This window comes from Mus musculus, chromosome 15 (genome assembly GCF_000001635.26).
Source record: "Mus musculus strain C57BL/6J chromosome 15, GRCm38.p6 C57BL/6J".
Taxonomy (NCBI): domain Eukaryota; kingdom Metazoa; phylum Chordata; class Mammalia; order Rodentia; family Muridae; genus Mus; species Mus musculus.
The window spans coordinates 99,745,144-99,758,125 of record NC_000081.6 but is presented as its reverse complement, the minus strand read 5'-3'; the positions used below and the strand labels follow the sequence as shown (position 1 = coordinate 99,758,125).

General features: G+C 44.5%; 1 protein-coding gene across 1 annotated transcript in view; it reads left to right on the top strand.

The window, feature by feature from the left end:
• Positions 1-12,982, top strand: part of Cers5 (ceramide synthase 5) — a 36,924-nt gene that overhangs the window by 14,390 nt on the left and 9,552 nt on the right. The window contains exons 2-4 of the mRNA NM_028015.2: positions 6,785-6,890; positions 10,959-11,089; positions 12,180-12,237. Coding sequence (NP_082291.1) covers positions 6,785-6,890; positions 10,959-11,089; positions 12,180-12,237 — 295 coding nt within the window. The remainder of the gene's footprint in view (positions 1-6,784; positions 6,891-10,958; positions 11,090-12,179; positions 12,238-12,982) is intronic.

Below are 12,982 nucleotides of genomic sequence, written 5' to 3'. Positions count from 1 at the left end.
AAGGATGATCAGACTTTCTGTTGTCTATCTCCATCCTCTCTACGTCACCTTGAAGCACGTGCACTGAGACAGAATCAGGTGGGGTGAATGGGGCTGCAGGGATGACAGGCTCCTCTAGAGACACATCCCAGCACCTGGCTGGCCAGGAGACACACTTTTTTTTATTTTTGGCCAGGCAGTGGTGGCACACACCTTTAATCCCGGTACTCAGGAGGCAGAGGTGGGCGGAACCATGTCTTGAAATGCCAAAAAACAAACAAACAAACAAATATGGAAAGAAGCTAAGTAGGGGTGGGGGCAGCAATTTGAGAGGGAAGGAGGGTTGTAGGCTTGTGAGCTGGCTTAATCCGTTACGCTCTCATCCCTCTCATCTGCTCTCACCCTCCTGAGCCACTGTTCCCCCTTGGGTTTTGTTCTGCTCTTTGTTATCTTGTGACTCACTGAATTTAGTTAGGACTGCTCTGTCAACATGAACAACTTACGTTAGCTACACCACTAGAGAAAGCGGCCCCTCTCCTTTAGCCATCATTAACTGTCCATGGCTCCTCGGTGTACATTCCCCTTCTTGTTTTGAGATAGGGTTTCATTGTGCAGTTCTGGCTGGCCTTACTTTGTAGACCAGTGTGGCCTTGAACTCACAGATCTACCTGCTTCTTGAGTGCTGGGACTAAAGGTGTGTTACCACTACACCCCATTATTTTATTGATATATATATATCACCATATCTACCCTTGCAGATTTAACTCTCATGTTCTTTCACTCATGTTCATAGACATCCTTCTCCCTGCTGCATATACTATGCCCAAGCCCCTTTTCCAAGTGTAACTGCCAATCAGCACACATCAGCTGATTTATCACTCACAAATGCTTATCTTATCGTTGAGATAGCATAGTTAACTTTGGTTGAGATAGCATAGTTAACCTAGTGATCCTAAATCCAGCCCCATAGACCATCCTTGAGAGCCAAGATAGGTGTCTCAGTGTAACTAGCCTATTTGTATTGCTTGCCACAAAACATCAATTAAGAAGCACAGACTGGACTTTAAATGTTCCTAAATAGCTCACATCCAGCACTGATGGTGGAACCGATCACAGAAGTGTTAGTGTTGAGAGGCACAGAGGTAGGGGTTGTACTGACTCACCTGCTCAGGTGTTAATAGAGAAAAGGCAGAATGCAGTTACCCCACAGTGCAGGTACATGTTTACCTTCAGGCTGATCCACTTACATCTTGAAGTAGTCAGAGAATAGCTTTCAGGCCAGGCATGGTGGCATGCTGCCCCATGTCCACTTCTCCCTCATGGTAGCCATTGCACACCAAGTTGGACTGGAAGGAGGATAGCTTAGCTGGTCTTGAGTGGGTGCAGTGCAGGGTCTCAGTCGGTTCCGAGTATGTAGGCAATAAACACATGGAATAGCTTTGGAGAACTGACTCGTTTATTGGGTGGGGAGAGAAGGGTATTTATGCCCCTGGGGAGGTGGCCAGGGTGTCTGGGGCAAGGTTCGTGTGGCCTTATACCATTAGCCAGGGCAGGGGTGTTGGAAGATGCTTTATCTATATATACTCAGGGACTGGAGAGTGGAGGGTAGGAGGAGAACAACACTGGATGACCTTATAAAAGATCAGACGAGGAGTGAAGCCTGAGAACTGCCAGGGTAATAAATTCTTACCTAGGGTCGATAGTGGGGGAGCCAGTTTTAAGGTGTCAGGTTGGGAGCGAGGAGGTAGCCAATTCCTGTGTCCTCACATTTAAGGTATCCAGGGTTGAAGCTTCCTCCACACTTCTTCTATAACGCTGGCCTATTACGGTCCCACAGTGGCTCACAGTTAGAATCCTAGTACTCAAGAGACCAGATAGAGGATTGCTGTGAATTCTATGTTGCCAGCAAGGGCTACACAGCGACATCCTGACTCAACCACCTCACAACTCCCCCTAGCCCCTGCCCCCAAGTACTTTTCAGGTTAAGGAGGCAGCTCAGCAGGTAAAGTTCTTGCTGCACAACTAAGAACCTGAGTTTAGATCCTCAGAATCTAAATCAGAGCCAGACCCAGCATCCCTGCGTGTCACATGGTAAAGGAGATGGGAGGTGGAGACCAGAGAGTCCCAGGAAGCTGGTAGGCCATCTAGCCTGGCTTATACAATAGTGAATAAAAGAAACTGTCTTAAACACGGTGAACTGTCTGTCCCCTGAGAGCATCTCTGATAGCCACACAGATGAAGCAGCTTTCATAGACTACCCACTGACTGCTCTAACACGCTATTTCAATACTTGGGAGCAAATTGATCCAAACCAGCCTGAGCTCTGTGTGTGTGTGTGTGTGTGTGTGTGTGTGTATCTCAAGACAGTGTCTCAGCAACAGTAAAATATCATTAAGGATCTCAAATGAGATTTTATTCATGTGAATAAGGTCTATTTTATACTGCTATAGAAATTAAAAATTTAAAATATGCATTTAATATTTAAAATAATAATGAGCTTGCTACATGGTATTTAACATATTGTAAAAATAATTTTAACAAACTATAAAGAAAGAAAAGTAATTTGATAGCTTTGTATGCCTGCTTGCTGTCTGGCAGTTCTGTTCTCGTATCAGCTCTGCATTCATTGATCACAGTAGGATATGCCATGAAGCTGTGTAGTTTCATTGTGTACTTATGGGAGAAAAGATTGTTACAAAGTCATGGAAGTATTATGAAGACAGTTTTGGCTTTACAGACCTTGTAAAGGTTACAAATTCTGCATCAGTAAGATGGCTCATTGGATGAAGTCACTTGCCTCCAAGTCTGACTATCTGTCCCAGTTTGATCTCTGGGACTCACAGGTCAAGGGAGAAAACTTCCACACACTAATAAAATAAAATCACTTTTTAAAAAGTTCTTGTTTTGACCAGGCTGTGGTGGCGCACACCTTTAATCCCAGTACTCAGGAGGCAGAGGCAGGTGGATCTCTGTGAATTTAGGGGCCAGCCTGGTCTACAGAATGAGTTTGGGGACAGCCAGGGCAAAATAGAGAAACCATGTCTGGAAAAACAAAACAAACAAAAAGTATATGAAAGTGTACTGTGTGTGTGGGTGTCCCTGGAGATCGAAAGAGTGTGTCAGATCTCCTAGAGCTGGAGTCCCAGGTGTCTGCAAGCCACGCAGTACGGTGCTAGGAAACGAACTTGGATCCTTCTGAAGAGCAAACAGCAAGTGCTCTTGGTTTTGATACAGGACCTCACTGACTTGCAAACTGACCAGTAGGCTAGGCTGGCTGGCTAGAAAGCCCTGGAGAGCTGATCGTCTTTGCCTCCCCAGTGCTGGGATTCCAGGTGTGCACCAACCACGCCTGATGTTGGTTTTGTTTTTCTTTAATATAGATCAGAGGATCTTTACACGTGCAAGGCAGACACTTTACTGAATGTATTATCTCCCCAGCCACAAGTTTCTCTCCCTCTCTCCCCACCCCCTTTTCTCACTTTCTCAAAAACAGGGTTTCACTATGAAGCCCTAGCTGGCTTTGGAATGTGTTATGTAGTCTAGGCTGGCCTCATGGCTTTTCACTGAACTCTGAACTAATGAGGATGAGAAATGACCTGTGTTAGCTCTAGGATAGTGAGTCCATTCCAGATAACAACATTGATAAGAATCTCAGCTTTCCCTGTGAATAAAGCACAGACTTGTTACTTGGCCCTGCTGAGTGTGTTGGTGAAAACCCAGACTGAGACCGTGGGTTTCTAGTGACAATGACAGCAGCTGTGCCTGGAGCACAGGGCCAGCATGCGATCACAGGCTGTGCTACCACTAACAGCAGAGTCTCACTCAAGCCCAGACTGCTCTCAGTCTTACTGTATGAGCCTTGAACCCTGGGTCCTCCCATGTGCTGGAATTACAGGCAGTTCTGCGGATCAAGCCTAAGGTATTACACTTAATAGGCACACTATTTTACCAATAGAACGCTATCTATCCTGGGTTCATTAAAGGTTACTGTTAATGCTCACTATCAGGTACCAGACTAGCTATCCATCTTGTCATCTCATCTTTAAGATAATCCTGTGAAGTGACTTGGAGGGAAAGGGCACTTGCTGCCTAGTTTATCATCCTCTAGTCAAACCTTAGGACCTACATGATGATTGATGAACCCTTATTCCCACAAGTTGTCATCTGACACATGTGCCATAGCACAGGAATGTATCTTCCCAACACACACGCGTGTGCGCGTGCACACAGACACAAACACACAAATAAATGTTATAAACATTTTGAGCTGGTTTGTGGAATAAAGGACTCAGAGACAAAAGCAGATGGATCTCTGGTTTTGAGGCCAGTCTGGTGTATATAATTTCAGAGCAGCCAAGGACACATAGGAGACCAGAGACCCTGCCTCAGAAACAACCACCATAAAACCATTGTTCAGATAGAGAGGTGGCTGAGCGCTTACTGCTGCTTTCCCCGAGGAGCCAGCTGAGTGCTTAGCATCTGTGCTGGACAACTCCAGTTCCAGGGAATCTAACACATCTGGCTTCCGTGGGCACATAAGTAAAAATAACAAATCATTTGAAATAAGTAAATAATAAAATAGCCATTGATTGATGTCCCCTGGTTCTGTAGGCATTTGACTTCCTTAGGGTCTCTACTGACAATATCTGTCTAACTCCAGGTCTGAACTTTATTCACCTTCAAGAGTCTCTGGGTTGAGGAAGGGACTTGGGTAAGAGGCTAGTATTAGGAACCACAAAGGTTAGTTTCTGCTTTTGGATCTTCATACAGTATGTGGTTAAGAGGATAAAGATAGGGAACCCTTTGGTCTCTGATATGATGTGGCTTCAAAAACAACCAAATGACTGCTTTGATTGCCCTTTTGAATGCTTTTCAACACCAGATTCAAACTGAGATCCAGTAGAGCAAGAACAGGTTTCTCTAGACCGGCTCGTTGCCTGGCAGTCAATGAATATCACTGTTAGAGTTTCTGTCGCTGTGATAAAACACTGAACCAAGAGCAGCTTGGGCAGGAATGGATTGATTTCAGCTGACACTTACACTTCTCAGCCTAGCACTGAGGGAAGTCAGGGCAGGAACTCAGGAACCTGGAGGTAGGAAGTGATGCAGAGGCCATGGAGGAGTGCTGCTTACTGGTTCACAGAACCTTATTAAATAAAAATGTTGTCTAGTATTTCCATTTATAAGGACTTTGAATATAAGTTGGAGGTTAAAACATTAGCAAACAGTAATACAGCAGCAGCGGCCTGGAAATGAGTCCTTACCTCCTATGTAGACACGCGGGGTATAGGTGCAGCTAAGTAAGTGTTTGTCTGTTAACATCTTCAGACGAGATGGAACTGCTGCTTTATAGAAGAAAATAATGAAGTTACGTATTCTTAGTCCTCAGAGATAATAAATGCTGAACTGGGGACTTAGTTCTGAGCCAGGGAGCGAGCTCGGTAGGTAAAGGTCCTGTCTTAAGGGCTTCTGGTGACTCCCGGGAGTCCACATAAAGCTGACCAGGGCAAGCTCTTCTGCAGCCCCACTTGTTCCTGCAGTGAGATGGAGTAGCTCACAGGCCAGCTGTGTGCACACAGAGCAGCAAACATCAAAGGGACTCTGTCTCTAACCTCCAAGTGCGCCCTGGCACACGTGCACACATACGCACATGCATCCTTTGTAGACCATAAAGAAGAGGAGAAACAGTGCAGTCTCCATTCTGTCTCTTCAACACATGGTACACGTACATGCATGCAGGCAAAACACGCAGACACATAAAATTACATAAGTAAGTCTAAAAAATAAAAGAGCATCTGGCCCTACATGTTGCATGAAAAACATTTGAGGATGATTCAATCCCTAGCAATAAAACAAAATGACCTGGGGACTGAAGAGCTGGCTCCATGGTAAGAGAATTAACTGCCCTTCCAGAAGACCCAGGTTTGATTCCCAGTGCCTACATGAAACTCAGAACTAACTGTTAATACTGGTCCATGGGGTTTTAATCCATCTTCTGGCCTTTTTAGGCACTGCGTGCACATGATACACTACCATGCAGGCAACACACACACACACATACAAATCTTTAATTAAAAAAAAAATATATATATATATATGAAATAAATATATGAAAATAAAAACCACCCTTACTCCCCAGGAACTAATTGAGATGGGAGTTTTTCTTTGTGCTAGGGGCTGGCCTCAAATGTTCAATTCTCAGCCTCAGCTCCCAAGCCTCCCATACACCTTATGTATGTGCCACCATACCCAGCTTGGTCTTCTGATATGAGGAAAAAGATATTATTAACACTTCACTTGTGAGAGTATTTCACATGCATTGTCTTTATTATCATTGTTATTTGTGTCTGGGAAACACTGTCTTATTATGTAGCCATGGCTGGCCTAGAACTTAGAGAGATCCAGCCACCCTGTGCCTGTGCTGAAATTAAAGGCATGCCCCATCACACTAGGCCCAATCCATCATTGTTTTGTTTGTTTTGGTTTTGGTTTTGTTTTGTTTTGTTTTGTTTTTTGAGACGGGTGTCTTTTTGTAACCATAGCTATCCAGGAAATCATTGTAGACCAGGCTGGCCTCAAACTCACTAACTCTGCCTCCCAGGTGCACCGCCACGGCCCAGCCAAATCTAACCTTTTCACGTAGGTCTTTTCAAGTGAGGCAGAGGCAGAATATGAAACCAAATAACGGGTTTCTGGTTCCTAGTCTTGGGTTTCCATTTTCCCTCCATTAATATTCCAATCAGGACCCCGTCGTCATATTTAGCAAACTATATTTAGAATTGTCCTTGGATTTTCTTTGTTACAGATTTATTGCCAAGCCCTGTGCACTCCGTGTTGGCATTAAAGACAGTCCTGTCAATAAGGTGGAACCCAATGACACCCTTGAGAAGGTGTTCGTATCTGTTACTAAGGTAAGTGAGCCGGATGAAGGCCACAGAAGGGTGCTCCATAGGTGGGGAGACAGCATATGTAAGAAAGGTAAGTGTGGAGGTTTGAATAGGTATGGCCCCCATAGACTCATGTGTTTGAATGCTTGGCTAATGGACTAATGGAGAGTAGCACTAATAGGTGCGGCACATGGCCTTTGTGGGGGGGGTCTTTTTGTTTGTTTGGGTTGTTTGTTTGTTTGTTTGTTTGTTTGAGTTTCTGGAACTCACTCTGTAGACCAGGCTGGCCTCGAACTCAGAAATCTGCCTGCCTCTGCCTCCCGAGTGTGCCACCATGCCCAGCTCTGGCACATGGCCTTTTAAAAGAAGCATGTCACTGTGTAGGTGGGTTTTGAGGCAATATATATCTGGCTGCGCCCAGCACCATGGCTGCCTGCATGATACCATGCTTCCCACAGTGATGATAATGGACTGAACTTCTGCAACTGTAAGCCAGCCCCAATTGAATGTTGTCCTTATAAGAGTTGCCTTGGTCAGGGTGTCTGTTCACAGCAATAAAACCCTAAGACAGAAGTTGGTACCAGGAACTGGGGTGTTCCTCTGATATGCCTGATCAATGATCAAGCTTTTTTTGTTTGGAGGTATGTGGATTTTGGCACTTTGGAAGACAGTGGGATGCTTTAAGTGGGAGTTACTGGGCCATCCTAATAAAAGCATGGAAGACAGTGGTGCTGAGGGAGATCTGAACTCAGGGGCGGGGGTGGGGGGGGGCTGGCTCAAGAAGTTTCAGAGGAGAAAGAAGAATTCCGGTATGTTGCCTAGAGATCATTCTTGTGATGTTTGTAAATGTGGCTACTTTCTGTTCTCATCTGAAGAGTCTTCCTAGGCTAAGAGAAGAGATTTAGATTAATTGCATTGACAAAAGAAATTTCAAAACTGCCTAGCATAGATAGACTCTGTCCTGTGGGACTCTCTTATGAAGAGTGTTTTGATCAAGTGTAGCAAGCTTAGGAAAGAAAAAAAAAAGTATGGTTCAAGGATTAAAGGGCAGCAGGAAGTAGAATGTTGCTAAATCCTGTGTTTAAGAATATTAAATGGAATTAAGGGAGTGGTGACCTCATGGCAAGAATCCACCCAGCTAAGCTTATTGTTTATGCATTTGCAGTTGGACAAGGGACAGTTCTATCGTGTTAGGCATGATCATGACCTGGTTATTGTTTTCATTTGGACATAAGGAGATATGATTGTGTATCAAAGTGGCAAGGGATTGGCTGTGATACCTATTCTCAGTTATCAGCTTAACTATATCTGGAATGAACTACAATCCAGAATTTATAAAGATGTTGTGTAAGGAATTAGGGAAAGGTTAGGTCTGAGCATGGTGGTACATATCTTTAATCCCAGGAGACAGAGGCAAGCAGATTGCTGAACTGAAGGCCAGCCTGGGACAGAGCAAGATCCAAGTAAAGAAAAGCTTAGGTCTAGGCCTGATGTTATACACCTTTAATCCCAGCACTCAGGAGACAAGCGTGCAGATCTCAGAGTTCAAAGTCAACCTACAGAGCAAGCTCCAGGAGAGCCAAGCTTAGGCAGGGAAGGAGTTGGAAAACAGAAAGCTCGTGATAATGTAATAGAACAAGGGGGCCATGTTCCAGCTCCTGCAAGCAGCAGAACTGAGCAGCTTCAGCCATGTGGCTCTGGCTTTGAAATCAAGAGTAGAAGGGACTACTGGGACAATTGATACTGGTTAGCTGGAGCTAAAAAATTAGCAGTGATTAAGAAGAGATCAGCAGGCAGATTTCTGAGTTTGAGGCCAGCCTGGTCTACAAAGTGAGTTCCAGGACAGCTAAGGTTACACAGAGAAACTCTGTCTCAAAAAACAAAACAAAACAAGACAAAACAAAACAAAAAAAAAGAAGAAGAAGAAGAGATCAACATCACAGAAGTGAAATCTTCTGGGAAGTGTTTTCTGAGAGCACAAAGAAAGCTCGTTCCAGAGGTAGACCCTGTTGCTGGCAGCCAGAATTGGTAGTCTGTAAGAGTCACCCAAGTGGACTGGTTTTGAAGGCATGGAGGGGTCATGGAGAACAGCTGAGGCTTGGCACTATGAGAAGCCAGGAAAGGTGAAGATGTAACCTTCAGTAGAAGCTGAAGTTGAAGCTTGGCACCACGAAGAGAGCCTATGAGATGCAACTGGTGAAAGTGCAGCCTAATTACAGTGGAAGACACCCCAGCCTATTGGAGATGCCAGTACCAAGAACAGCAGCATTCGTGGTACAAAGCCAGACAGAGCCTAGAGTGCAACAGAGGGCAGAGGTGGAGAGGTGACCCAATCCCTTTAGAGGAGCCCAGATCATGTGTGGATCCCAGACACTGGAACAAGAAGCTGTAAAGTTGAAGTTGCCTTGGAGACTCCAAGATGTTAGAGATGCCAGAGCCATGGGAGACATGGGGAGGAAAGCTGCTAATAACTATTGTGGTGCAGTCAGCAAAGCTAAAAGGAGTTGGGCATCAGACATGAAGATGAAGGCTTTCGAGTTTACCAGGCTGGTTTTCAGTCTTGCTTTGGTCCAGTGTTTCCTCACTGTGCTTTCTTCCCTAACTTTTGGAACAGTAATGTCTGTCCTGTGCCGTGATATGTTGAATGTATGTGATCTGTTTTTAATTTTGATTTTAATAGGGGATTACAGTTAAGAGATTGTATGAATCTCAAAAGAGACCTTGAACTTTTGACTTTTAAGCATTGCTGAGACTGTGATAGACTATGGGGACTTTGGAAGTTGGACTAAATGCATTTTCATTATGTTATAGCTATAAGCCAATGTGGCCAAGGAGTGGAATGTGGTAGTTTGAGTAGGTATGGCTCCCATAGATTTATGTGTTTGAATGCTTGGCCCATGGGGAGCGATACTAATAGGAGGTATGGCCTTATTGGAGAAAGTGTAGCCGAATTAGAGGAGGTATGGCATGTGATTTTGTTAGAGGAAGCATGTCACTGTGTAGGTGGGCTTTGAGGCAAAATATATGCTCAAGCTTTGCCCAGGGTGAGACACAGTGGTCCCCTTCTGCCTGTCTTCGGATCAAGATGGAGAACTCTCGGCTCCTCCAGCACCATGGCTGCCTGCATGATGCCATGCTTCCCACCATGATGGTAATGGACTGAACTTCTGCAACTGTAAGCCAGCCCCGATTGAATGTTGTCCTTTATAAGAGTTGCCTTGGTCATGGTGTCTCCTCATAGCAATACAGTAAGGATAGCTAAGACAGGAAGGATAGGAAGGGGTGGCTCTTCACACCTAGGTGGTCTCTTCTCTCTGTAGGGAAGGTTAGCCTCTTGGAATACCTACCTTTCTGCCAGAATCTCCAAACTGTAATAACACCTTTAAATTTTATTCTTTCTTAGCATCTGCCTCCACTTCTCTGCCCTAAACACACATCATGTCTTTTTTCCACCTTTTCTTGCTTCAGCTTTTAATCAACATGAGTGTGGTTCTAGTGGCCTTTGTATTTTTTGGGGTTTTTTGCTGTTTTTGTGTGTGTGTATATATATATATATATATATATGCCTGTTTGTGTATACTGTACTCCCTTATGCATGCCTGGTGCTGTTGGGGGACAGAAGAGGACATTCAGATCTCCTGGAACCTGAGTATAGATGGCTGTGAAGTGCCATGTGTGGTGTTGGCAGCTGAACTTGGTCCCTCTGCAAGAGCAACAAGTGTCTTAACCAATGAGGCATCTCTGCAGTCTGGTTGCGCGCGCTCGTGTGTGTGTGTGTGTGTGTGTGTGTGTGTGTGTGTGTGTGTGTGTGTGTGTGTGTGTGAGGTAATTTAGACCTGCTATTCCATCCTAACTGTGCGGGAGTCCCCAAGACATATAGAGTTTGACTTCCTTAAACCAACTGTGTGATGTTTTAATTAAGTTAATTAGAATTAAATAGCTTTATTAAAATAATTTGGAGGTAAAACATGGAGAAGCTGTGTAGTAGCGCTTGAGCCACTGTGGTCGTCATCCTCGGCCACAGGCTAGTAAGAGGGATTCAGTGGGGAATTGTGGAGAAGGCATGTTCTAACTCTGGTCATACATGTGCAGTATCCTGATGAGAAAAGGTTGAAGGGCCTATCAAAGCAACTGGACTGGAGTGTTCGAAAAATCCAATGCTGGTTTCGCCATCGGAGGAATCAGGACAAGCCTCCAACGCTCACGAAATTCTGTGAAAGCATGTATGTCTCAGCGGGGAGCAGAGAAGGAGAAGGGTGGGGTACAGCTGTTTTCTTTTGGGAAATAAGTTTACTGTTGGGACGATGAATGTCCGACTCTAAGGCTCCAGGTTTCAAAAGCCAAGGGGCGGAGGCAGCAGAGAGGAGCTTCCACCCTGGAGCTTCTCAGCCTCCTCAGTGAGCAGCAGCCGCAGGAGGAGAGGACGGCGCTGAGACCTGCCCACGCTTACTCCCTGGTCCTACCTGCCACTAAGGCAACATGATTCCAGTCTGTTCCTCTTTGGAAATAGATTGAGCTAGGTGTAGTGACACATAACCTTTACTCTCCAGCATTTGGAGACTGGCATGTGGATCTCCAATTCAAGGCTAGCCTGGTCTATATATCCAAATTCCAGGCCAGCATGGTTACATAGTGAGGCCTGTCTACCTACCTTTTTTTTTTTTTTTTTTTTTTTTTTGAGTTCCAGGACAGCCAGGGCTACACAGAGAAACCTTGTCTTGAAAAAAACCAAAACAAAAATCAAAAAAAAAAGGGCTGGTGAGATGGCTCAGTGGTTAAGAGCACCCAACTGCTCTTCCGAAGGTCCGGAGTTCAAATCCCAGCAACCACATGGTGGCTCACAACCATCTCGTAACGAGATCTGACTCCCTCTTCTGGAGTGTCTGAAGTCAGCTACAGTGTACTTACATATAATAAATAAATCTAAAAAAACAAAAACAAAAAACCCAAAAGTTAATATTAAAATATATCTGTTTTTTTAAAAAGCCCACCTTGACAGAAATACTACCAGCTTGTTCTATATTTACATTTTTGTGGGAAGTTTTTCCTTGCTTAGGAATATTGTACTTGAAATCAAAGTTTTTAATTCTCTAGAAATGGCTATTAGTCACTGACATGCAATTTGGAAATTGGGTACTGTGAAGGGTCTAATAGGAAAATGTGTTTTTGTGGGACTCCGTGAACAAAGATTCAAAGCTGACGCTGGCTTTGTAAAGATCAGTTTTGTCCCAACTACTACCTTGACTTTCCCTAGTTTGAATTCTCCCCCCTTGGAGTGGACGTTTATGTAACCTCTATTCTTTGCTCACCCAGGTGGAGATTCACTTATTATTTATGTATCTTCTGCTACGGAATCAGATTTCTCTGGTCGGTGAGTCTACACTCTCTCTGTCCTCTCACTGGGTTTTAGTTATGTCAAGATGCCTGGATTCTAGAAGTAAACATTAAATATCTTCAGCCATTTATATCTCCTTTTGAGGTAAGGCTGCTCTGGGGCCTTCTGCCTCGGCCTCTGCACACTGGGATTACAGGTGTGTGTGTGCCAGCACCACTCCCAGCAGAGGCCAGTATGTTTCCTTAAGTTTTCTGTTGTCGTGCCCAGTGCAGCTTAGCTACGAATAATCATCTTCTACCTTGGGTTTCCCACCACTAATTTCAAGACCCTACTGTTTCCTCTAAATACTCTTAGTACATAATGACTTATAGAGCACCGAGAAAATTACTGTTCTAATGAGAGTAAGTGATGTTGCAGACCATTCATTTGGTTTATTCTGAGATGTGTCTCTGTGTAGCCCTAGCTGGCCTGGGTATAAGTGATTCACGTATTTCTCCCTCCAAAGCACTGGGATTAATTTTTGAGACAGGTTTTCTCAGTAAACTCATAGTTAACCTGTCTTTTCCTGCAGCACTGAGTTTGTAGAGCCTCTGCTGTTTTATGTGGTAGCTGAGGACCTAACAGGTCCTTGTGTTCAGATGAAAAGCACTTTGCCAACTGAGCTCTCTTCTCATCTTCTAAGACAGACTTTCATTATGAACTCCAGACTTTCTTCGTGCCCTAGGCTCCCAGGCGCTGGGGTTGCAGACACTACCACGCCTTGCTTGGGATTTTTGACTAC